Source organism: Dendropsophus ebraccatus, chromosome 8, assembly GCF_027789765.1.
Source record: "Dendropsophus ebraccatus isolate aDenEbr1 chromosome 8, aDenEbr1.pat, whole genome shotgun sequence".
Lineage (NCBI taxonomy): Eukaryota > Metazoa > Chordata > Amphibia > Anura > Hylidae > Dendropsophus > Dendropsophus ebraccatus.
The window spans coordinates 89,055,371-89,082,575 of NC_091461.1; the positions used below are offsets into that span (position 1 = coordinate 89,055,371).

Sequence of the window (27,205 nt, forward strand, 5' to 3'; positions counted from 1 at the left end):
GCTCTGCTACCTGCTCCATTCTGTTATGTAAGCACATCAGATAGATTGCATAAGGGAATTTGTATTGATGCAATCCCTTATATCGGTGTTCACCCATAGTGGATTATCTTTGTAGCACATGCTGCGGGTAATGCTGGGTGATGACACCATACTACCGTAGGCTCATTGAAAGGAGATTATAGTGATCTGCTACTTCATGCTTGGAAGTCGTTCACTTGCCAAATGAAAAACAGTTTTTCTAGCTTATTGTAGAGCGACGATGATTTCAGCTTTGTGGAAGCACATCATATCCTGCCAGTGTGAGGTCTGAAGGCTCGCTCATGTTAAACAATGATGACACATTATTTACACCATGCCTAAATGTCAGGAATAATAAAATGTTAAGTTGTTGGAAGATAAATCAACCCCCCCTTTCCCTTTGGAATAGGATTCACACTAGGGAGGGAACACATTAAATCCCCAGGAGTCAGGATATAGTCTTATCAGGGGATGGAACAGGCCGACACTCCACACTGGGATAGCTCACTGTGACAGCAGCCTGCATGTAATATATTGTGTATGCTTCTTTTTTTTTTCTATATTCTATTCTATATACGTGAGATCCCTAACCTGTGACTCTCCAGCTGTTGCAAAACTACCACTCCCAGCGTTCTCCGACAGGTCAAAGCTGGAGAGGACGGTATTACACGGCCCCATGTTCCGCATAAACGAGCGCTGATTTGGTAGACTTTTGATTTATGTTGGTAAAGAAGTTGTTTGATATTAATCATATTATAAGTTGCAGTGTGTGGTCAGATTGCCTTTCATTTTCTCCAAGGTGGCCATTCACCTTTAATAGCTGTCAGCCAATATCTATCACTTCTGTACCCCTCCATACACTTAAATGTTCAGCTTGGCCAAAAGTTCATGTGTGTTCTCAATGGATAGAGGAAGGATAACCTGTTGGCAGAGGATTCTTGCAGTGGCTTATCTCTCTAAACACAAAAGGGTCAGGCATTAGAGATGCAACATGTCCAGTTTATCCCCTTTCCGATATCACTTGCTTTGGAGAGTCTGGAGGCTGCAAAACACATCAGTCTGTTGGCCGATTTCCTTAATGTGTTTAAGCACCTTTAATGGTTTAGACCTCTCAATTTAAGTATAAGGAGATGGTAAAATGTAAGGCATACAGTACCTCCAAACCAGGTAGGAACTCTAAAGCCAAGCTAGCTTTTGTGTAAGGTATGCATACATCTGCTCAGTTACAGTGTGGTTTATTGGATTCCTCAGTGTGTAGATGCTTCTACAATTGTCAAAACCAGTTTTCTGTTTCCCTTTTATTTCAATGCATGCTAAAAATGCATTTTTTTCTCCCGTGCAAAGCGTCAGACATTTCCAAGCCTCCACATTGCTGCAAACTGGAATGCCTCCTTGCTTCCCCTTCCATCCCTGCTTGATTGACAGTCAGCTGGAGCCCCAGAGACAGGGATGGGTGGGAGACCAAGGAGGGATTTTTATGGAAGCACAGACAGATATATGAAAGATGCCATGCTTGATTTAACAGTATCCGCTGAGCTATGTTATAACATTAACTACTTTTCTTTCTCTTGTAGGTTTGAAGACCTTTCATGGCTTTCAGGTAGAAGCTGAGCGGACGTAGTCAGAATGAACTCTATGGATAGGCACATCCAGCAGACTAATGACCGTCTGCAGTGCATAAAACAGGTAGGTCAGACACTGACTATATACCGTAAGGCATGAAAGACCATAAGGGCCTTCCTTTACTTCATAATAGATAAGTACTATTGATGCATGTACCACCTTAAAGGTATATTCCACTCATAACTTTTGATATGTTTCTGCCCATGGTGAGACTAACAATTCCTTCCATATGTTGTTGCTGTTGTTATTCTTACCTATTCAGTCTCCTTCCCCCAGTGTGTGAGCTTTTCTCCCTTTTCCCTCGTCCCCCCTCCCTTCTATGACATGTCCTTGGCAGGCTGTATCTACAACATTGTAGCGTATTTGTAATGCTAGGAGGGTTAATCTGAGGTCAAGTTGCTTATGTTCTCACTGTGAATAATCCTCCTGGCATTACAAAGAAGCTACAATGTTGCAGATAAAGCCTGCCAGGGACATGTTTATATCAACTGTCTCAGAAGGGAGGGGGAGACAGAGGGATAAGGTCACACAAAGGTTTTTGTGTCTTTAGCAGAAAGCAGCAGCTGAGAACTGGGGGAAGGAGACTGAATAGATAATAATAAGTATGGAATGAATTGTTAGTCTCACCATGGGCAGCAACATATCAAAAGTTTTATCTGAGTGGAATGCCCCTTTTAATGTTGTTTTTTTTAAGTAGAAAGTTATAAAATGGTGTTTTAGCTGGGATAGTTTCCTGGTTTATCTGTTGCTTTAGTTTTAAATCCTATATTAAGCTTTTTACATGTTTCAATACAGTCTAGGTGTTTCATCTTTTAATTAAAAACCCCAAAGAGATCCTTCTGGCCTGATAAACTTCACCAAAAACAATCCACGGACTATGGCATTATATAAAGTACACAATAGTGAATCATGTGGATGCCCGGCTGTATCACCATTACACAAATAGACCATATTCCAATGTTTACTTTGTACACAAAATCCTCTGTATTTTCTGATAATAAATACAGATATCTATAGTAAGTGAAATTTTACACGTATGTTGTGTACTTTGTAACCCTCCTAGACGTTAAAAACAAGGTCAGTGATCTAATAGGTCACAGGATTCCACGTTATCTAGGAAAAGGGCAGGCTGCGAGGGGCAGACAAATGTTATCGGCTTTCAGCCTCTGGAATGTGCGTCTGTGTGGGCAGGGTCACATTTACAAATTTCCATAGCCCAGCTACAGACATCAGGATGATACCACACATCCCTGAACATAGCAGTGCCCTGACCTTGTACGTTCTTGCCATTAGAAAGCTCAGTTCATACCCAGGCCATATTTCTAAAGTTGGACAAGTCTCGAGCATCTCGGTGCATCCGCACTGCTATTTCCATCAGCGCACATTACTACATTGTATGCTTTCTGGAGGATCAGGTTGCTTTATTTAACCTCTGGATGTCGACATGCCTGTATTGTTAGGATAATTTTTCTTTTTTTATTATGCTTATATGTGACCTTTGTCAAGATCTTCCTCACCCTCCTTGAGCTTTTATTTCCTTTTTTCTTACCTGCCATCTTTGTACTCAGTCTAATGGCACCTGTCATCCAATTATATGTTCATTGATACCATTCATCAGTTTCCATGGCTTTGTATATATCCATATAGTCTTTTTGTAACACTCTATGATTTCAACATTTATTGTATCTCTCTGGAAGGTTTTCTCTAGCGCACTGTAGCTAAGTGCAGGGTAAGCTTCCCAGGATCAAGCATTGCTATATCGAGAGCTTGACTTCCGGCAGGAGTCAAGATTGAATCATTCATTCATTCACACATTTATCATAGCAATACTCCATCCAATACAGTTTCCTTTACACAGTGCTACAGCATGTTAACATAGACTGCCTTCAGCCGAGCAAATAAAGAGAGAAGCTGAGAATCTGGTGACATATTTAAGCAAGTTCGTACTAGTAATTCCACTGCCTTGTTATCTATTGAAGAACGGCGGTAGTTACGATTGTATCAATGGCAATCTTTCCTTTGCGGACACATTTCTGGTGATGTCGTACAATCGGAGATTTATGTTCGCTCTTCTGTTTTTGATTTTGTCACACTGAATTGGAAACCGTGAAGATTTTCCCACGTTAAGCAGTCATCGCGCCGAGTTTCTAGTTAACGTGTTAGTCTGACATCTGTCTGTTTCTGTCTCTTTCAGCACTTACAGAATCCAGCAAATTTCCACAATGCAGCTACAGAGCTCTTGGACTGGTGTGGAGATCCTCGAGCTTTTCAAAGACCCTTTGAACAGAGTCTCATGGGTTGTTTAACGGTATGCTCTTTAACTTTTCACCTCTCTCTTCAAGTTCTCAGTCTCGGGCTTGCAAGTAGAAATGACTATTTCACTGTTCTTGCTTTCAGCCAGTAGCAAAAAATATATGGTTACTCTGTTCTCTAGGAAGAATATGGAGCTTGAGAATGTTGTACCATCTACTTTATGGGTTTTTAATTGTGAATAAGTAAAATAATAAGTGGTTGTGAGATGTCTATCCCCAATAATCACAAGATTACCAAACATACCCAAGCTCAGCACAATGTTTAGAAGTCCCATATAAAGTGAATGGAGCAGGGTCAAGCATGCGTGCTACCACTTCATTCACTGGAGGACAAGTCATCTCCATTCTTGTGATCTGGTGGTATAAAAGACACTACCCCTTCTACTTTCTACTATCTAACATATCTGAGTTCAGCTTAATGTTTAGAAGTTCCATAGAAAATTAATGAAATGGCAGTGTGTATGCTCAACCACATGCCACTTTTTCTGGCACTAAAGAGCAATATATAAGTCCCATACAAAAATGAATGAAGCACCAGTCGAGCATGCAACCCCTTTAATGTTCTGCTTTGTCAAAGCCACTTAAAGCGACTCTGTACCCAAAATCTGCCCCCACCAGAACACTTGTACCGTCAGATAGCTGCTTTTAATCGAATATTTGTCCTGGGGTCCATTCGGCAGGTGATGCAGTAATTGACCTATAAAACAACTTTTAAATTTGCAGCCCTCTGTCAAATTGGCATTGCCTAGTGTGTCTGTGCCCTAGGCTTGCACTGCCTCTCTGTCCCGCCTCCCCGCCCGCCTCCTCATTAGGAATGCCCCAGGCAGGATTTCTCCTATTCATCACTTGTCTGAATACTACACATGGGCCTTAACGATCCAGCACATGTGCAGTGTTCAGACAAGTGATGAGTAGGAGAAATCCTGCCTGGGGAATTTCTATTGGTGAAGAGGGCGGGGAGGAGGGCCAATTTGACACAGGGCTGCAAGTTTAAAGGTTGTTTTTTAAGACAATAACCTGCTGAACAGAACCAGGGACAGATTTTGGATTAAAAGCAGCTATCCGAAGATACAAGCTGTTTGTGGGTGGGGGAGAGATTGTGGGTACAGATTAGCTTTAAAGTGGAGTTACACCAAAATGTATCCATCACAGAGACCAGAACCCTACTATTTGCTGGGATATAAATTGCTTGGAATTTCTGACATGTACAACTTCTCTCCTAATCATATAGCATGTTGTGTTCTAGGAAATGCTGTAATGTTTCCTCCATCCTACAGGTGGTCAGCAGAGTAGCAGCACAGCAAGGCTTCGACCTGGACCTTGGATACAGGCTCCTTGCTGTATGTGCGGCCAACAGAGACAAGTTCACTCCCAAGTCAGCTGGTAGGAAGCAAGCAATTAATATTTACGTTTCTGACAGGAGATCTTCTGCTGAGTGCTCTGATCTACACAAGCCAGGACCTGCAGCGTATATTATTTGCACATTGTCGCTTAGCAACACTTTACTATGGCGGTTACCTGCCAGAGCGGCTTTGTGTCTTAGCTCTTTGCTATAATGACCTCTCTGACTAATACGGACTTCTATAATGTAACGCTTCTACATGAGGATTACTCACATAGATACAATGTGCCGTTTGTATCTAAAATCAATGGAAGTTAGACTATTGATTGATCTAGGATTTTTAGCGAATGAATAACAATAAGTTTTGCATATTTTCTTGGGTGTGAACAAGACCGTAAAGTGTATTGTTCTAACAGTAACGCCAGGAGTTTAGTTTCAGTTTTCTTAGGGTTAACGTGACTTCTTCATTTAATTTGTACAAACCCCAGCACATGTGTGTACCTCCTTCTTGCATGGGCTAAGGAAGGTTAGCATCTTGCTCCCAGGGTTTCCACACAGACTGCCAAGGAGCCTTTGAGGTCACCTGTCTCTGTGGTGATTTATGGCTTTAAATTCTGTCTGGAAAATAAGGAAGGAAAAAGGTTTTTGTGTAATTTTGCCATTGACCTGCCATCTTTGCATATGTTCTTGTTACAAATCAGAGACTGGAGTTCATACATACTGTGAATGAGTCATTAGGAGCGCTCCGCCGGCAGAAGCATTTGTATGCACAGTCTGCTGGTGAACCCTGCTGAATTGGACCCGGCCCAAGTTATGCAGACAGTGCAGTTACCTTGTTAAAGCTGAGCAGGGTGAATAGATGTTACAGTGTGCTACAGTATAGCCCGTGGCCAATCCAGCTGATTAAAAGGAAGGTTATGTGTAAGATTGACAATATTGTTTTATGTGATAATAAGGGACCCGCTACCACGGCTGGTTTCAGAAATAATGCAACAGTGTATACCGCGTATTTCCATTCATGTATGTCTAATTGTAGAAGAGATGATATCCTTACGCATGTCAGTTGATGAGCGATGATCTCATCCTGGTTAAATACAAAGCATACAGAGTGCAAAAGCTTCAATGAAATGCATTACTGTAAAGACTGGATACGCCAACATTCTGGGGTCTGTGTATTATTGAGATCCGACACCCCGCCTGGCACCAGTAGCTTCCAAGAATTGCTCTGTTACTCCATCAGCAGATTATAGGCCTACAATTTGGCTGCTCGTAGACATAGGTGTCATAAAACAACCTGTGTCCACTGACAGGCTGCAGGAAAGCCACAAGTAGTTTTATTTTTCAGCAGCTTCCCTGATTTATTATTGTGTTCCCTCTCGTAAAGGAAGCAGGTATCTGTGATGTGTTAGACGCTTGCTATAAATACAGTTAAAGGGGTTATGCAGGGTTAGAAAAACAGCACCACCCCTGTTCCCAGGTTGTGTGTGGTGTTGCAATTCACTGAACTGAGCTGAGGAACAACACCAAACTGAAGAAGAGAGTGGCGTGTTTCTGGAAGAAAGAGACCATGTTTTTTTTAAGCTTTGATAACCCCTAGGCTTGTTTCTTCAGTGAATACTTCATGAATACTGTCAACCATGATCATAACTACCAGGGTAGCAGACATTGCATCTGCTACAACTAATGGGGCTCAACACTACTAGACGTAGGGTCAGTTAAGTCTATTAAAGATGGGAGAAGATGTAAAAAAATCAAATGGGTCCCATTCCATAATTTGCTATGTGAATTATAGTTGTTTGCTGCTCCGTGCTGTGAATAGCCTTACTATACTGTGATAGTGATGCGTGGACAAAACAAGTAACGGAAGCTCCCTCAATGATTTCCATATGCTAATAAATAGGGCATATGGGCATGTGTTATCTTCATGACAACACCTTTAAAGGGGTTATCCAGCGCTACAAAAACATGGCCACTTTTCCCCCTACTGTTGTCTCCAGTTCAGGTGTGGTTTGCAATTAAGCTCCATTTACTTCAATGGAACTTAGTTTCAAAACCCTACCCAATCTGGAGACAACAGTAGGGGGGAAGTGGCCATATTTTTGTAGTGTTGGATAACCCCTTTAATGTTAATGTAAAAGCTACAACAACTTTGGCTAGAAAAGCATACATAGAAATAAAGCACACCATGTGGATGTCATCGGGCTCTTTAAGAGAGGGTGCAGATCCTTTATGCTACTGAGTAGTGAGGAACTGTGAAAGACTCCTCTATCTGGAGGAGCTTGATTGCTACCTGGCATCATATTCACAGAGTACACAGAGTATTATTTGGTATGGAATTGTGACTCTGCTATTTATGGATTATGCCATTATGGATTGGGGACATACATCCTAGGATTGAGATGACCAGGATCAAACGGTGCAGAGTCAAACTACCGTCTGAGCAGTTTGGCTGCATCATACACATTTTAGTATTATGAACTAGAGAATGGCCACCAAAGTTTTACCAGCAAAATTGTGCCAAGTCTGACCTCTGCAGGTGGCCATGGTTTCATCCACAGGCAGCAGCTTCCATGGGAGGCCATACCAAACACATTTCAAATGCATAAATAAAAAATTAAAAAAAACAATTTGTACACGTTTCTCATCTGCTTAAGAGCATTGGGCCTCATCCTTGGCGGCAATGTCAATCAGGGTCTTGTGTATTTCTTAAACTGAAAGCTAGCTAGAACCCACACCTGCAAAGCCCAGACTTTATGTAACCTTTTGCTCTGACCTCTGGCTTTACTCTTCAGTTTGCACCTTTTAAATACTTGTATGTCACAGGTTTTTGTCTCTTAATGGCAATACAATATAAGATAGGACATACTAACTAGCATACCACACCTTTGCAATGTTGTATCCACTATATAGTGATGAGTGGCTATCACCACTCAGCTTCCCAACAGTTTATGGCACTGTAGGGATTTGCATGTGTTTTGTGTGTTTTAATGCAAATGTCCCATTACCTCTGGTAATGAATAGGGTTAAAACCATGCCCTAGAGAGCTTAGTGGAGAAATGGGAGGGCTGGTGAGGAGGTACAGAGGCCATCTGGATAATTGGGTGCAGATGTACTCCTGTGTAAACCTAACACCAAGAGTTCCAGGCTCATACCCACTGAGCCAAACCCAACCAATTACTCTCAGCAAAGTAATTACTTTCCCATCAGAAAGCGCTTGGTCGTGGAAGCTTCTCCTGCTGCAGTGTGGAGGTGTAACCAGCCCAGGCCATGTCCATAAACTACCTTTCAAATCCATTACAACTCTTGGGCTTCAATCTCTCCGAAGACTGGCACATTCCCTCGTTTTTGTTTTCTCATAAGGTCTCTTGGAATTTTAGTGATGGAAAGTGGTGGTGGTGGTGGTAATTGGGGGGAGGGGATGCTCAAGAAGGTGATTTACAGAGGGAAAATGCCTGATTTTCCTTCCCCACATTTACAAAGTAGCACTTATTTTAGCAGCTCCCCAGAAATTTTTGTAACACATTTTATATTATAATTAGTAATAATAATAAGTAATAATGACTTTCCCATCAGAATCCAGAAAAATGGTATGTAGGTATAGAATTAATGCTTTATTGATTAATATAGATATACGCTTCTAGCACAAGTAATCCTCTATATACCTACCCTTTAGAGCTAATAATCTTGTATAATCCTCATTTTTTTTCAGTTACCCATCAAGACTTGTCACCATTCCAATGGCTTACACAATTTCGAACTATGTGCTCATTTTAAAGGGGTCATCCAGCGCTACAAAAACATGGACACTTTCTTGCAGGGACAGCCCCTCTCTTGTCTCCAGCTTGGGCGAGGTTTTGCTGCTCAGTTCTATTGACGTGAATGGAGCTTAATTGCAAACCGCACCTGAACTGGAGGCAAGAGTCGTGTTGTCTCTGAAAGAAAGTGTAGCACTGGATAACCCCTTTAAACCTTATTTTGGTCAGTATTTTGGTCCTTATCTTGGTCATTATTTTTACCAAAAGCAGACACAGGTACAAAGCACAGAAGAAGATGCAGAATTCTCCATTATAGTTTTTCCACTAGTTTTGTAAAGGATACTGGCCAAAATGAGGCTCAGAATCCTTAGTGCAGCCTACCTGTAAAGCTGAATGAGTTAACCCCATGTCCTATAACTTCCAGGCCTGTTTTCCAGCACAGACACCCTTCAGAAAAAATCTTGATAATGCCCAATAGAAAAGAAAGGAAATCAAAAACCGAATGGATTTTCCTGAAATGTGCAAGGGCCCTAACCTATTACTTGCCATGGTAAAATCATAACCACGACTTACTCTATTAGCAGTCGAGCGACACGATCTGAGCACAACTTCTGGAGAACCAATATATCAGTTATTCTGGGAGATGGCAGTCATACCATTTCTAATTGCTTCTAGAAGTAGAAAATGTATTCACCTTATCATTTTATATTTATTCTTACCTGAAGCTATTGTCATCTTGAGCTTCTTGGTTCATAAACAGAAAGGCAAAGAAAGTGATTTACACAGACAAAGCAGCAGCACGAGAAAGTAAATGGAGGTCGTTTAGTATCTATTTCCTATAATAAAGAACATTATGAACATTAAAAAGTCAAAACTTCTATTTTTTCCTCCCACATAACCCACAAGCAGGGCCTTGGTGGAAATGAGAAACCCGCACCCAGTCATTGATCACTGGGCACAGGGCAGACCTACCTTGTTATCAATGAAATATATTAATAAATGGGCATTGGTTATGTACCTTTTTTCTTGTTACCACTAGCAGTTAACCCTCTTGTAACCAAACATAAAACTTTACGTTCTAGAGAAACCTGTACCATTCTCCAAATGTCACCATGAACTTGAATGGCACTTTTTCTACACTTGCTGAATGCAGCACAAACTCTTTCTAGTCTGTCTGCTCTGAACTTCTTAATGTGCTGAATACCCGAATGCACTTCATGTCTTCTTTAATACCTATGTTACATTGTGTGTCACTTTTGGTCTTTGTATTGAAAGTGATAAGTAGTCATTTTGCTGTTGTATCAAGTATGGTGCATTATGGATATCTGTTTTCTTTGGCGTTGAGTCAGCAAGTCTTACAGAAATGTGTTCTGCAGGTGATAAGAGGAGCCATGCTATGTTCTACAGAGTGAATGCCTGTCCGACATGACAAGGTGTTTGTTTTCTGTTTGATTTAGAAAAGGTTTTGACTGCGACGCTAACCGCAAGACATTTTTCCTGCAAACACAGAGGTGTGAGGTGTTGTGGGGCTGTGGCCTTAAATTACTCAAATCCCCTGCTTGTGAAATCTAGCCTTGTCCTTGTCTGTGTGCATGAGGCTGATGTACAGGGAGCTGTCAGCACCCAAGGATTGTGTGTTACTGGATCCACACACTTACCATTTCTCACTTTTCTCAATTCTTTGCTGGAAACAATGTTGGAGCTGGACACCACTTCTGTTATGGTGGTAATCTGCTAAGTATTGATCACTCCTGATCCTGTGTTGGTCCATTGTCATAAAACTAGTAGGGGGCATAGAGATCAGACGTCCTCCAATCATAAGGTTATAGTATATCCTAGCAATGCAATCGGTTTATGACATAGGAAGGTCCTTCTTATGGCAATACACCAGATGGTCTACACCAGTGAATGAGTTAATGCCAACATTTATGGTGGTCTTGAGTAGGTAATGTAATGATTACAGGGTCTCCATGTTATCGGCAGCGCATCCATTATTTACACAGGGAGATGTGCTGATAAATGATATTGTATAAAGCTGCATGATCCACTCTAACAGCGTGTTTGCTGGTTGATCACTGGGTCTTTAAAGCGACTCTGTACCCACAATCTGCCCCCCCCCCCAAACTGCTTGTACGGATAGCTGCTTTTAATCCAAGATCTGTCCTGGGGTCTGTTTGGCAGGTGATGCAGTTATTGTCCTAAAAAAACAACTTTTAAACTTGCAGCCCTGTGTCAAATTGGCGCAGCCTAGAGCACCCATGCTCTAGGATTGCGACGCCCCTCCGTCCCTCCTCTCTGCCCTCTTCATCATTTGGAATGCCCCTAGAACAAATTTTCCTATTCATCACCTGTGTGAACACTGCACATGTGCTGTGTTCAGACAGGTGATGAGTAGGAAAAATTCAGCACAGGCCATTCCTAATGATGAGGAGGGACGGAAAGGCGGTGCAAGCCTAGGGCACACACACTGTAGGCCACCCCAATTTGACACAGGGCTGCAAGTTTAAAAGTTATTTTTAAGGACAATAACTGCATCACCTGCTGAACAGACCCCAGAACAGATCTTCAATTCAAAGCAGCTGTCTGACGGTACAAGAGGTTTGGAGGGGTCAGATTGTGGGTACAGAGTCTCTTTAAAGGTGGCAATACATTTTCAATTACTATCTGCTTAAAGTGATCTCTCCCTGCCATCCTATTTACATGTAAGGTGAGCACGCCTGAGTGTTCATGTGAAGACTCAACACTCATCTGTGAGGCTGTCGGGAAACTGTCAGACCTTAGTAACAGGTTCTGTTGATTTTAGTCTGAAGGGTATGGACACCGTACATAGGGCAATGATCTGAGTGTTAACACCTACCAGTCTGTTCATGATCATCATCTCTAGCTCTGCCTGTGTACATGTCACAGTTGATAAGATATTTCTGGCATTGTGTTCATGAGTGTTCAGGAATACTAGAAGGATCTATTACAGAGCTATTTGTAGGCCTCATATTGATCCCACCAATTTGCCCTATTTTTTTCCCTCCACTTTAGGACAGCACAATTTTTTAGGTCAACTAGCAAAATATTTGGCCAGATGCCCAGAGCATTGCTTCAGGCCCCTAAAACCTCTCAGGGTGCCTCTAGCTCAGTCTTCACACTGGAGGGTACAGCCCGTGTCTGCGGCCAATGATTAGACATGGGGGGGAAGGAAAAGGAATGCACACGTCCATATTTACACTCTGAAAGACTATGTCCTTCTGATAAACTAAGCCATGCATACCTGTTATCATGCTGCAGAAATATGAGGACACTATCTCTAGCACTTATGATATATGGAAGCTGTATCAACTACAACTACACAGTCTGGTAACCATTGTAGGGTAATTCCTCTTTCTATAAAGCACATGCTATGACTTTCAGATAAACATAGATTGAAATAAATCCAACCAGGTTAAAAATATCCCACAGATTAGAGTCTTGGAGGAGGGCACTAGCCCGGCATGCCAGGGTATTTATATAGCAGCTATTTGTAGTTAGCAGAAACTGACGAACTGGAAAATTTCATCTGCACACTGATTTATTTTTATGTGTTAATTATGAATTCCCTTTGGTGCCTCCCAGGCCGCAGGCAAATGTCTCCACTCCAGTGTGCTCCACTTCCGTTTACTTTACAGCAATGTGGCTAATATGGCCACATGAGATAAAGGAAGATGCAGTTTCAGTTCTTATGTTGTCTTTGGTTTAGCGATTACTCTGCCTAAGGATAGCTTCACACATACCGTATCGCAGCGGATTTTATGCTGCAGAGCCGCAGCAGATTTGATCTAAATAATTGAACACTGGATCAAATCTGTGCCATCAAATCTGCTGCAGATCTGCTGTGGATCCTGTACGTGTGAACGCACACTTAAGTCAGGATACCTAAACTGGACTAGAGATGAACAAATAAATTCAACCTGAATTCTACAAAAAAATTAAATAAAAAAAAATATGTATATCGGATTGTAAAGACAAGTAATTAGGCAGCTATACAGACCTCAGTGTATGTTTTGTTTCTTTTTAGATTTTTTTTCTCTTTGTGTACCTCAGGCTTGTTAAAGTGGTTACATATATTTTATGTTGAGGCTTGCTACATAAGTATATCTACTCCACTAGCAACCATATCACATAAATTGATAGAAGAATGTTGTCTTGTTCATGTGTATGACTAGGACTAGCTGTCTATGTAAATTGTCAGTTTTAAGGGAACCAGCCAACAATCTGAAGTAAATGGGGTGTCACGTATTTTCCAAACAGCAGATGTCACAGAGATATTCTCAAGGGAGATGAGGCTCTACCAGAGGTGCCTGGCGGCATATATCTGAGTGTTATCCATGGTGTGTGGCCATATTAATTTGTGGCTTTAATTATTTTCTAGTCACTAGGTGGCACTGTTTAATTACAGTATGCTCCTGCCGTCCACTGAGCAAATATGGGGGCTTACCTGAAAATGAACAGTTTTAGAGTTTATATTTAAAGAAATATTATGTAGAGATATTGCTTGCATTAGGCCAGGGCTACACTGTGACTTCTTAGGGACTACTGCAGTCACTAAGATTGCATAGAGCTCATGTACTGCTGTGAGTTACAGTTGACCTTTAATACTTTAAGGTAAACAATTTAGTTCACACGTGCATTGTGGTTTTTAAAGTAATAGAAACAGTAATGATGATTTTTTTTTTTTTTTGTAGAAATAATTTTATTTTTTTTATGGTATGGAATAGTGCACCATACTAGCTGTCAAACATCATCAGAAACATGACTGTAGAAATCTGGTGGGAAAGTAACCAAAGCCATTGTGCAAAACTGGCAAGAGATATTTCGGTGGTGAAAAAGCCACTGACCATTTCATGAAACTTTTCTAAAAAAAACACACACACAAAAAAAAAAAAAAACTTTCTTGTGAGAGCACTATGTTTATTTCCTTGTACCATCTTTCTTGTCCTCTCAGATTAGCCAAGTGCTTCCACCCCTTTATTGTGAGTCTCAGCAGCCAGACCTCCACCAATCCCAACTTCTGACATGTCAAAAGTTGGATAAAAGTCTAGATATGACATCCAATGGCATAATATATACCACATAGTAGGCTTGTGGTACGATCCATTCCCATTTCATATAGCATACATCATTCTGCACTACAAGGGACCACCTCTGTTCACACTATATAGCCCTATGTGTACTTTTTTTAAATTCCTATTTTTTGTAGTTTCTCTATTTAAATATTTCTTATTACAGAAATAAATCTATGTACAGGGAATTAAGGTGTCTAGCCTACACACTGCACAGAGAATTATTACTGTGCCTGGCGGAGACTGTCAGGTAACATGTCTGCTGAAGCTTTTCCCCTGGCTGTACCGTTCTCATGGTTCTCACTGGAGAACAAAAAAAAAAATGTTTGTAAACTAAAGTGAAAAACACATCCCAGCTACCTGGAGGATTAGGCAACACCCAGAGGAATACTGTGCTAACTAGGTCACACATGAGAGCCGCAAGATGCAGCTATGGGCTGCTCCCTCTGTGTGCAGGAGATCTTAGATGGTGCCAGCTCTTCTGTTTGGTGGGGGCTCCTGAAGAAGGTCACACCTAGTGTTTTCCTAGTGTGTTCACACTACGTATATTTTCATAAAACTACAGCCGTTGTAGCCGATTGCAATAACGGCTGTGATTAATTAAAAAATATATGTGCCGTTGCCGCCTATGGAATGTATATACACCCCGTCCGGGATCCCTAGCGGCACTCTGAGAAACTGACATGTCAGTTATCTGCGGCCACTATTCATTGAATAGTGGCTGCAGAAAACCCTGTCAGTGCACACTATGGAGCGAGCAGCTCCGGCAGCACGCTCCATAGTGTGCAGTGGAGAGATCTGATGCGGGTGCGCACGGATGCGCCCTTATCAGAACTAGGTGGCGCTAAAGATCAACCAGCCGGTAGTGCACTACCGGCCGGGATGATCTTTTCTGAGACCGGCCGGTTAACGGAACGGAAGGTCTGTACATGGCACGTGCGTGCACACTACGAAATGGTGACGGAAAACACACATCACACATTCTGCAGCTCGCACCCGATCACGGACTGTTGCGGGCACGCGCGTCTCTGCCTGTGTCATAGACTCCATTCTGTGCATGGGAGAATTCTGTGCACTCGTGCATAGAATGGAGTCTATGAAACGGCAGAGAGGCGCGTGCCCGCAACAGTCCGCGATCGGGTGCGAGCTGTGAAATATGGGTTTTCTGTCACCATTCCGTAGTGTGCATGCACCCTTAGTGGGCAAAACTGCAACCAATCGCTGCAGTTAGGCCTCATTGACACAAATGTGCATCAGTAGTGCTCCATGCTTCACAGAGCACTACATTAAAGGTAGTGAACTGCGACGCACTCAGGTCCGCACTAGGGCCTGTCCTTTTTTTTTAATTTTTTGCAGCACAGATCACGACCCGGTATACACATATGGAAGTGTGACGAGGGCCTTTGAAATCCAACGGTCCTACAGAACTATGGACGCGTGAATAGTGCCTCAGGCCTTATTAACACGTCCGTAGGTTTGTCTGCAATTTGCGGACAAAACTTAGGGTCAGTGGGTTTTAAGTATCTTCTATTGGGCCCTTTAATCTCACAGGCACATGGGGGTTATTTAAAACAACCTGTTCCCATGTTAAGTTTTTTCTTTTCGGGTGGGGGTCATGACATTTTGGTTTTGGGTTTATGTCACCCAATAGTAACCCAGATGAGGTGGTTAAGGAGAACATCTGCCTCCTGGAGGCCTTGTTGCCTTGTAGGACAGGTTGTCATCTCCTCAGCGTATCTCTATCAGTGTACGTTTGGATACAGCAGGGTTAAGTAGAGATTGTGTATCATCTAAAGCACGTTAGGTAATGGATTCCTGTGTATTTTTCCTCTTTTTTTCCCCCCTCCGGTTAGCCTGTACGTCTAGTGCTGAGAATGGTTGCCATGGTTATCCCGAGCTGGGAGAGCTGGCATCTCTCACTGGGTCACTATTACCTCCTGTCATGGAAGGGCTTACACATTCAGCGTTGTGCACAGGCATTTTGTGCTACAAGTCGTCACTTTCAGATTGTAAAGCTTTTTATGTGAGGTCTCTTACCTGGAGTAGTCTATTGTAATGTATAATAGGAGGCCTTTACATGTATTCTCAAACTCTTCAGATAGAAATTTAGCCATGTTTATTTGTGCTTTTCCCTATGTGTAGCCTTGATGCCATTCAATAAAAAAATTCCCATTTGCCCATATCCTTTTTATACTTTTTTATACCATCATTATAATTTTTTTTTTTTTTTACTATTTTCCAAGATCTACTGATTTCCAAGAACTGTTGCATGGTTTGTTCAGTCAATGGACCTGACGTGAGCCGGTCTGCACAGTACCATTCCCTGGCAGGGTGTTGCTCTTACATTTGTTTGCATTTTCACCCCCTTTTTTTTTTGGCAGGATCTGGTGGGGTACTCCTAGATATATATAAAAAAAAATTCAATCAACTGGTGTCATAAAGTTATACAGATTTGTAGGTGGCGACAGGGAGAACTTTGGTGGATTAAAACAAACTACACAACCTCTTGCAAGACCATACAGCAGCTGATAAGTATTGGAAGGCTTGCATTAAAAAAAGGGGGGGGGGAGCATTGACAAATCTGTAGAACATTCTGGCACCAGTTGATTTAAAAAGTTAACCTTTTTGAATGGGCCAGTGATATTTGAAGTGAGCATAAGCATAATTTATGAGAAGGATTGATATGTTATGACCACATTAAAACAAGCTTTAGCTTGAAGTTTTTAGGACAGGGGGCAAACATAAACACACATTAAAATTATATGTACAGTGGTGCCTTGGATTACGAGCATAATTCGTTCCGGGACTGTGCTTGTAATCCAAATCCACTCTTATACCAAAGCAAATTTTCCCATAAGAAATCATTGAAATGTAGACAATTGGTCCCACACCACAAAAAACATTTTATAATCATTATAGCAGCAGTGTGTATAGCTGAGTGTGAGTGCAAGCACATTATAGCAGCAGTGTGTATAGCTGAGTGTGAGTGCAAGCACATTATAGCAGCAGTGTGTATAGCTGAGTGTGAGTGCAAGCACATTATAGCAGCAGTGTGTATAGCTGAGTGTGAGTGCAGGAACATTATAGCAGGAATGGAGAGGATGGGAAACACAAGGACTGACAGAGACTGCAGGGAGTATGAAGGAATGAGCAGGGCAGATGTGGACACAGTATAGCAGCACTCTCTGTCCGGGGAGAGAGGGGTTACAGCTATAAAGAGATTACCTCCCACAGTCCTGTCCCCTGATGCAAGCCCCAGCCTGAAGTGGATCTGCTATAAATTGGAAGGTGAGAGAGACTTCCTGGGTCAGAGTACAGGGCTGTAGACCCTGCTATGCAGGCAATGCCCCTCCCCCACTCACGCTCCCACCCAATACCAGGAGCTCTTAAACCAAAGCAATGCTCTTAAACCAAGTCACAATTTTGATAAACTGTGAGCTCTTCTTGCAAAACGCTCTTAAACCAAGTTACTCTTAAACCAAGGTACCACTGTATTTGTAAAACAGTAGACAAGCTGGTCTAAAGTATGAGCAATATACGGTCTCTGTCTAATAGTGAGAACCTTTAGGAACACCCCTGTAAACAATTTACAGTTGACCAGCCATAGGCCCACTCCTTAGGGTCCTATTACACGGATCGATAATTGCCCGAATCAGGCCAATTTAGCCAATTATTGTAATGGAGGCAACAATCAGCTGATGACAGCGATCATCTGCTGATGTGTAAAAGCGATGCATGGCCAACGCAATTTGATGGGACGATAGATGTTCTCCATGTGAGATAAAGTAGGTCTGCACTAATGTTTTGGTAATTAAACATGCATTATAACTAATAAGACTTGTCACAATTCACAAGAATATTTACAAGCATCATGTAGCAGTATGGTTTTTAGCACTGATGTTAGTGGGCACCTTGGAGTCTGATGAGAAGTTTCAGGTGATCTGGGCGATCAGGTTACACCCTTGTTTACATTTGTATACGAAGTAAAGAGACTTCTAAGGTGTTCTAATCTTAAAGGTACCAAGGTCTGCTTCCTTTATAAAACTAGCAATGGAGACAAATTTATGAAGGTATTAGATGGTCTGTAAGCTTGGTAGAAAACACATGGTAGTCATGGGGTCATGGGTATCTGTGTTATCCTTCAGTTACCCACTGCCTGTTATCATTCTGAAGCTTATTCTACTTTCGTTGTACGAGAGCTTTGAGTCATTTGGTTGTACATTTATTGACTCAAGTGGAATACAAAAAAACAGCAGTACAGCTGGAGGCTTTGCCTGAAAGGGACTGTCTGTACTATGTCCCCAGAGCTCCAGTGTACTCATGGGGAGATGCCTGTCCTGCAGGGATGTGCAGCATCCGAAGCAGAACCGGATAAACCAGCCTCAAGCTGACTCATTACAAGCAGGTTGAGCTGTCTGCACCACGTCTTCTGATCCGCACATGAGCACACACAGTGAATACGATTGACATCTTAGGCAGACTGCAGGAGTTCATCCAAGAAAAGTGTCTATAAGTGTCAAAAGGATGGTTAGAAATAAAGAGCACGCCATAAATGATGTGGGTAATATAAGAGCAATATATCTCAGGTCAATAGCCTATCGAGGTAATTTCTCAAGATGGAATATTTTTTGCAGTAAACCCTTGTCGGTCCATACAGTGCTCTTCCTTTGTACATTCTGTAATTCTAATCTGTCATACAGGATCATATTTCGAGTTGGACATTAAGAAATATACATAGCCTACCCAAAACCACCAGTGGAAGGAGGGGAAAAAAACAACACACAATTACATCCGACTTATTCATAGTAGTGGGTTTGTTGTAATTTTCTGTGTTCCATGATCTTCTTGGGTGCTGATAGCAGAATTGTGGACTGTTTCCAGGCTGTGATTGGTGATGGCTGAATAGAAGTTCAGAATAGGTGTCATAATATTTTTGTGGCAAACCTAAACTTTTAAGGGGTATTCCGGGCAACAAGTAAATTTAGCTGTAGGCAGGGGCACAGATGCCCCGGCTCTGAGATCTCCTGCTCCAGCAACATCTTGACCAGGCTGATGGATTAGCTGCTCATCCAATCATGAGACAGGATGCCACTACAGCCACTGATTGGCTGAGCAGGCGAGCCATCGACCAGGTCGGGTATTTTCACTTGGGTTGTGATGACAACAGAACCCAGGGGAAAATGAGGTGCTAGGTGGGCACAGGGAGAGGTAAGTAGATCATCTCTATTATGTTCCCCCCTGTCCCTGCCTGCAGCCAAATTTTACTTTGTTGCCTGGAATAACCCTTTTAATGTAGAAAGTATTATAATACTTGTATTGCACCAGCATGTTCCACATCCGCCTTACATTTCAGAGGGTCCACATACAAACAAAAATAAACATCACAAAGTTTTATAACTTTGCCCAGGTAGGTGGTAAGGCATAAAATATCGTATTCTTACCTTACACTTACCTACCTTCCTTCCTGCCACCGCCATTCTCACAAAGACCCTGTCTCGTTGCACAGCACTTCCAGGGATCAGCACAAGGAATCACCTGCTCAGCCAGTCAGTCCAATCAGTGGCTGAGACGTGACTCCACTATATTTTGCTATAGACCTGACTAGCCCCTCAGGTATTATATCAAGTATTATTGGAAATTTGATTCTGTTCTGTGTTTTTAGTTTTCTACCTAATGTAAAACTACAAGATATGGAGCAATTAAAGCTATCATTCACTCCTGGACTGCATATATAAAATGTGTGTTTGGAGTCAATGTTTATCTTATAGGAGTCGTGTATATGCATCCTGCCTTGTATGATAAAGTTAATATAATTACAATGTAACCTGTCGGCTTGTATATAAACATACCATGACCTGCAGCCTGGTCTGTAGACACTAGAGGGAGCACTGCTCTCTGCAGAGTCTTACATGATATTGTTTAGTTTATGGTATTGCTCATGACATAACCTATACAGACACGTGTACTGGTGACGCTCTTCAGATTTAAACCTAATACAAAACTTACATTACTGCTTTGGGGTTCTGCTGTTTGTGCATTGTGATACTTGCAGTCCTATGTAAAACATTGCGAGAGCCTGTTGAGCTCCTGTAAATTACAAGTTATGAACCCTCGTTATTGTGTGTATACATATTATCTGTCTACTTAGTAGAAAAAAAGAATTCATTTACATTTTTCTTAATAACTTTTTTCAGTTTGCGATTTTTCTTTTAAGTTGTTGTTAGCAATGCGGATGGTCTCAGACACTGTACACATCCCGAGCCCTCCACTGTCCTTTCTAGCCCAATTCTTACCCCTCCTCCAATCAATAGCTCATTCCAAGGAATGGGATTCCTTTCCCATTGACAATGAACACACCATATAGACTGTGCTTCCATGACCTCCAGCTATTTGTGTAAGCAGGTCTCCAGTAGTGGGAATGATGATGATAATCCAGGGGTGTTTGATCCGTGGTGTTTTAGTTTAGTCACCTTAGCAGAATGAAAAGTTTTTTTTGTCCCCCTCTTCAGTTTTAGATCGGTCTTCTTCACCCCCTCCCCTATATAGCCCGTCTAACTTGTGACATCAATTACTCAGAACATTACAATGAATTTGCAGCTATTAAGACATTAGACTCTAATAGACTCTCTCTTATTCTGTCATTTTTGCAGCAGTCGTTCTTTGGGCTAGTTTCCCTGTTTTTACCCAGTCCATTTAGAGAGCGTCACTTTGAGGCATTATGAGGCTCTTATCCAAATCCTTTTATATGGGGCATTGGTATTGATCTCTACCCACTTTAGCGCAGATAATCTGTTAGAACATATATTGATGGAATCCTTTGGTGGTCTTCTCCTGGTGTACCCATCCTGGAGTTGGGGTGGTCTTCTCCTGGTGTACCCATCCTGGGGTTGTGGGTAGATAGTTTGGAGGCACTCTTGCTGGGGAACACGTTCTAGGCTGGCGAAAAGCGATGATGCGCCCGCTCGCTTTATTTGCATGTCTTTTCCCAGACAATCTGGCTGCTGTGGGAAGACAGAAAAGCGTTTGTAGTGAATGAGTGTGGTCCCTGCCATCATGTACTGAATGGTACTTAGCATGTCCAATGTAGCCGCAGTCAGTGGTATCCTAGGAGGAGTAATCACAAGGGGGGAGGGCTTGTCATATACCCCAATTTCTCTTTTCTCTTGCAAAAAAAAAACCTTAAAAACCTCTCACGTGCTGATGCATTTACATTGCTATTGATGTGCACCATCAGGAAAGTAGGTTGTGTTTTGCTCAGCTGGTTGGCTGGTAGCCACACACCTCTCGGTGGTCTGTGTAAGTGAAGGGGTTAAGGGATATCGCCTAGCACCTCCCCTCAGTGTAAGTTTTGTAATGTGAGCTGCTTGGGTTTTTTTCTTTCCTCCCTTTCTCTCCCACTACACCCCCCCCCCCCCCCCCCCCTCCACCTCCTCCTCCTCTGTCTCTCTTCTCTGCCTTCTGGCAAATGACTGAGGCTGCCTGAGTGTGAATGTGTGTGTGTGTGTATGGTTGCTGTGTGCTTGGTGTATGTGTGTGTAACAGCAAACAGCAAGCTCTCTAGACAGGGAGCGTGGAAAGGGAAGGCTTAAATAATCCTGCCGCATGGTGCTGAGGTGAGACAAAACCCCCTTCAAATTCTTCTTCTTCCCCTGCTTGGCTAATGGGTTTGTGATCAGATCTGAGACTGCAGCACTGCACTGGGGGACTACATTGTGTCTGCCTGGGCATGTGTGAAGTTAGGAGGCTTAACCTGATTCCCTTCATTGTCTCTGGAGGCTGGAAACACACACACATACATACACACATACACAGCCAGTTGGCTGGTACATTGTGAGCCATTAGCAGGGAGCCCATCTGTTATTGGTTTTGCCTGGAAATCTGGAGACAAGCAATTAATAATTGATGAGTGTTGTGCAGGAGCTGGACAGGCAGAAGAGACAGAGAGAAACTGAGCAGGGTGTCCTTAGAGGGGAGGGAAGGAGAAGAGACAGCATGAGGGGAGCTACTGCCTGCCTGCTTCAGAAATTAAAGACTTGAGTCTGCCTGGCTTTTGTTCTGCACCGGGAGGCTGCGTTGCCTGGAAGTGCTTTGAGACATATGTGGTCCCCCCTCTGCAACAGAAGACACAGAGAGTGGAGCCCAGGAGGAGCAAAGGGGTGGGGGGAAGTGAGCCGCAGGACTGGTTTGAATAAACTTGTGGGTAAGTAGCTCTTTTCTTGGGGAGGAGGGGGAGAGCAGGAGGGGGAGCGAGGTGCTGCTGCTAAACAGTCTTTGATTCTGCTCTGTATAAATAGTGCATTGTGGGTGGAGAGTTGCAGTGCATGGTGAGATGATGCTACAGTATGTGTAAGGGGAAGGGGAGGCGGGCCTAGCTTCTGTAACAGTACAGGGACTGCAGCACCTAGCAGGCCTCTGGAGTGGAGAAGGGGCATGCTACCTGGGCCAGGAAATGCCTGCAGCAAGTGGGGATGCCCCTGCCTGCATCATGCTAGGACGCCTATAGATAGACGCATTGGATTGTGGAATGTTAGGAGAATATTGTCCTATACTGCAGTCAGGATTCTTAAGGAAAAGTTGACTGTGTCCTCCTCTCTGGACCTTCACAGAGCCTTCTGTCATTTTTCTCATGTTCTTTTCTCGTTGCCCGATGGCCCACCGTCATGTTGACAGTGACTCATTGGGCTTCTTGGGAATAGTGTGTTCTGTACTGTGTGCTGGGGAATGGAAATTGGGAAGATAAATGGATTTACATTGACAAACCAAGCCTGGCGTCTATTGGCTGGGAGACGGTATCCGGATGCTGCAGTTGTACATAGTGACAAGTCATGTGTAGCACTGGAGAGCTGAGTACCTCACTTCTGTCTGTCAGCAAGAAGCATTACACATGATGATCGCTGGCTTCGGATAGAGGATCAATGCCCTGCCGTCATATAGTCTGTGCTGTGGGAGAGCTTTCTGTTTGACCTCTCTGTGCCGAAAGGTTGTAGGTCTATAGTATTTTGTGTCATAGTCCTATTTGATTATATATAATATTATAAAATATATAATAATCTGATCTGCTGAATATTATGCATTGTGTTTATGGAATTGAAGAGATTAATGTGTTAGGACTAGTGAATGCATTTGAGGGCTTCTTTTTATGAAGGTACCATGCAAAGTTTTCCTGGCCGCCTTGCTAATCTTGTTTTTTCATGGGTCTTATTGTGGTCATACCTGGCTCAGTCCCATTACTTAACCCAACAGTGACTGTATTTGGGAAACCAATACAGGTGACGTCCAGACCAGCGTTCTGACTGCTGACTCATACTTCATACTTCAGTCAGAAGTTTTCTTCTGCAGAGGCTGATGGCACTTCCTGAAACTTCCTGAAACTTCCTGCTGCTTCTACTAGTAGTGACCATTGGTTGAATAGACCACTAGAGCTCTTGAAAACTACTACCTGCATCGACTCCTATGGCATGATGGGAATTGTAGTTTGCAACAGCTGGACCGCTTATGTGTAGCCCTTGATCTCTATCATTTTTACAAAAGACAGGAATATAAACCTCTGGTGTACTGCTGGTGGTGTTCGATAATTCTTCAGGTGGTTAGTTACTTGACCTGCTATCTGTAAGCGAATAGAGACTCCACTAAAATCCCACCAAACGGAATGTATTCCAGCTTGTTGACATGTTTATTAATTCTAAAGCGTTACATAATACTATAATTCCTTTATAGGCCAAGTTCACACTGTATTTGTTACAATGCCCTTGTTTATAAACAGTACTCAGATTCCTTGCAGTGAATAGGACAACGGCTGCATACACTGCGGCCGTACAAAACAATTGATAGGTCTAGGTGAGAGTTAGGTGAACAGCGGCTGTGCTTACAGTGTAGAATACGGTTCCGATACTGAACTCAGCCGGGTGAACATATAAGATAGTGGCCGTTCTTACTTCCTGTGAACATGACCATATACTGAAATTGCAGAAACTACTCCCACTTAAAAAAACACAATTATGTGACAGCAGCTAACCCTCAAGCCTGAAAGGTATTTTTCAAACCCATGGGTTTCCAAACTGCGGCCCTCCAGCTGTTGCAATACTATTTCCGATCATCCCTGGACAACCAAATCCAAAGCTTTAGCTGTCCAGGCATGATGGGAACTGTGGTTTTGCAACAGCTGGGGGGCCGCAGTTTGGAGACCCATGGTCAAACCTATCAATTTTGGCAGGACCAGCCATCGACCTGATGTGTACGGGGAATGTCTTCTTTGGGGGAATGATTCTTCCCTATTAGGAAATGATGGGGCATGTTGAATTTTAGCATGTCCAATCCTTGTGTCTCCCTTAAGGGCCTTTTACACAAGCCGATTATCAGATGAATTGATATTCATTACTGTTAATTGTCCTGTATAAAAGGGTTAGTGATCAGCCAAATCATTGGTAGTCAGTTGGAGATGGCTCTATGTACACAGGCGATGTGTGGCTGATAGTGATGAAAGACTGTCCACTGAACGTTTTAGTGCTTGTTTTGTGCATGTTGTAGCCCATCTAAAAGGGCCTTTACTCCCCTCTTCCCACTGAGAACATATGCATGCGCAACCAACAGCCAATATGGCACATGGGCAACTTTAATATGGCCATATTTTAGCAAGAATTGTGTTTATTTTAGGAACTAACAATTGCATACTTGGACGTGATTGTAGCTTTGTGTGGTAACACCTTAGTATCATAGAAAAAGGAAGGATCTTCCTTATCACGCACCACTAGAAAGACCTCAGAACTTACTAGCCTTTTCTAGAAATCACATTATCTGTAGCAAAGGTCTCTCTCCATCAGTTAGCCATCAGTTCCCGAGCAGCCAGGGTGAGATGTATCTTTCTATTCTTAGATGTCACTTGCATTACATGTCTTATTATTTCCATCCTGTCACTAGTCCACCTTAGTGACCAGATACCACATTTGCTACATCCTCGAAGGAACACAATTGTATTGTCCAAAATTTGTTAAGTTGATGGGGCTGTTCCAGAACGTCTAGACCAGGGGTGTCAAACTCAGATCTTCAAGCTGTTGCAAAACCAAAAAATTCCCATCATGCCTGGACAGCCAAAGCTTTGATTTAGACCATGTGATGTAGACCATGTGGTTGGGTAATGTTGGACAACCATGTAACTCAACTGACCCTGCTAGTGAGAGCTTCGGTACCCAGTTAGGGCTTATTCTCACATTCCGTATAACACTGAACATAGGGAGAGTTTAGCAACATACAGGACTCTATGCCCGCTTTGCATCATGTTTCATTACAGTGGCGCAAAGATTTAAACACTTTCCCCACTCCCAGCATCATACTGATACATTGGTTGGGGGGGGGTAGTCCACTACATCGCTTACATGTCCAAAGGTTGCATGTTATATGAAACATGAGAATAAGACATGCAATTTTACTCTCTTAAAATACCATAGGTGTTTCATATATTATATAATTATAGGTAACAGGAAATGTTGCACTATTTTAAATGGGTATTTTTATGCCAGCAGTGTTGCTGCTCTTCATGATCCTTTACTTTTGGTGCTTGTTGATAGATGGGGAAAAAAACATGATTTTATTAGTATTTTAAAAAACTTTGTCAAAGTTTTGTGGAAAAGACTGGGAAGGTGAAACTCTCTTCCCATCATTATCCTAACTTTTGTTACAGCAGAAGCCATTACAGCATCATTGGACCAGTTGAACAATGGACAACTGTGGGCAGTATTTTAATAGAAAGAAAAGCATGGCATGCTGCGCTTATTCTTCCTATCCGATCTATACTACAGTGACTGTGAACTGTGGTGTCTGTGAAAGGCGATAGCCTAATATACCTTCGACAGAAGTAGGTTGATAGTTGAAGAAGTGATCATTTCGAAGATAGAGCCATATTATAGTACACATTTTACATTGCAGTTGTACATATGGACCATACGTGATCAGTGACACCAAAGAACTAACTTTTTTTTTTTCTGGGAATGTTATAAGAATGTTCTTTCATAAAATATGGATGAAAGATACATCCTGAACGAAAGATCTTTTATTCAGATTATTGACTAAAATGTGTAATACAGCCAACGTCTTTCCATACGATAAAGGTCCGCTACAATGATCATTTCTTGTCATTAAGTTACTTTTTTTTTTTTTTTAAAGAATCCATTTTGATGAGCTGTAACTGTGTATGTAAGGAGGAAAGAAGACATTTCACTCATCTGTTCAAAACTTTGAAACATTTTTTTCCATAAACATTAGAACAATTTCGGCAGGGGTCAACCATCTATACCAGTGTTTCTCAACTTAAGTCCTCAAGACCCACCAACAGGTCATATTTTGAGGATTTCCTTAGTATTTTACAGGTGATATAATTATGCTCAGTGAATCAGGTATTATCACAGGTGTTCTTTGTATTGGATATCCTCAAACATGACCTGTTGGTGGGTCTTGAGGACTGGAGTTGAGAAACACTGATTTATACATTTGAAGGAGTTGCCCTTTTGGGAACAGAGGCAACACAATACCATCATAAAAGTCTGGTCTCCCTGGGCTGAGTTCTGAAATTTCCAGATGTCTACATAACCCTCACCTCTCCTTGGGTCCTCCCGGACACCATAATTAGTAGAAATGCTCTGCTTGCCTCTCTATAACCCCCTCCGCTTCACCTTCCAACCCCTTCCCTTTTGCACCCCCATGCCCCCCCCCCATTGCCTTAAATATCAGTGTTCCGAACTCCCATTTCTGGTTCCTGTAACCATATCTTGCCCTGTTAATTGGTCACAGTGTTTGTATGAATGTTCTTATATTCCTGATTGTAGTTTTTAAAACGCTTTTTTATTTAAAAAAAAACATTTTTGGCAGGATTGACCACCAGTATTGTGTATGTGAGTCTTCTAACTCTCCTCTGATATATAAAGTTGAGGTAGAGAAGATTTGGAAACATTATATTTTAGCTGCAAGCAATCTCTTCTGACTTCCCCATACACATGAATGTGTGGCACAACTGAATATTCCTGTCTCCTCTATGGGGAGAGGGAAACATGTCCTTTTTTTTTTTTTTTTTTT

General features: G+C 42.2%; 1 protein-coding gene across 12 annotated transcripts in view; it reads left to right on the plus strand.

Moving 5' to 3' along the window:
* Positions 1 to 27,205, plus strand: part of ZMIZ1 (zinc finger MIZ-type containing 1) — a 243,890-nt gene that overhangs the window by 179,791 nt on the left and 36,894 nt on the right. For 10 of the 12 annotated variants that reach the window (XM_069980884.1, XM_069980886.1, XM_069980883.1 and 7 more), the window contains 3 exons: positions 1,593 to 1,704; positions 3,836 to 3,949; positions 5,231 to 5,336. In XM_069980884.1, coding sequence (XP_069836985.1) covers positions 1,645 to 1,704; positions 3,836 to 3,949; positions 5,231 to 5,336 — 280 coding nt within the window. In that variant the 5' untranslated portion in view covers positions 1,593 to 1,644. Of the gene's footprint in view, positions 1 to 1,592; positions 1,705 to 3,835; positions 3,950 to 5,230; positions 5,337 to 21,656; positions 21,754 to 22,277; positions 22,341 to 27,205 lie in introns of those variants that run through there. The other 2 variants (XM_069980892.1, XM_069980894.1) reach the window with 2 other exon arrangements.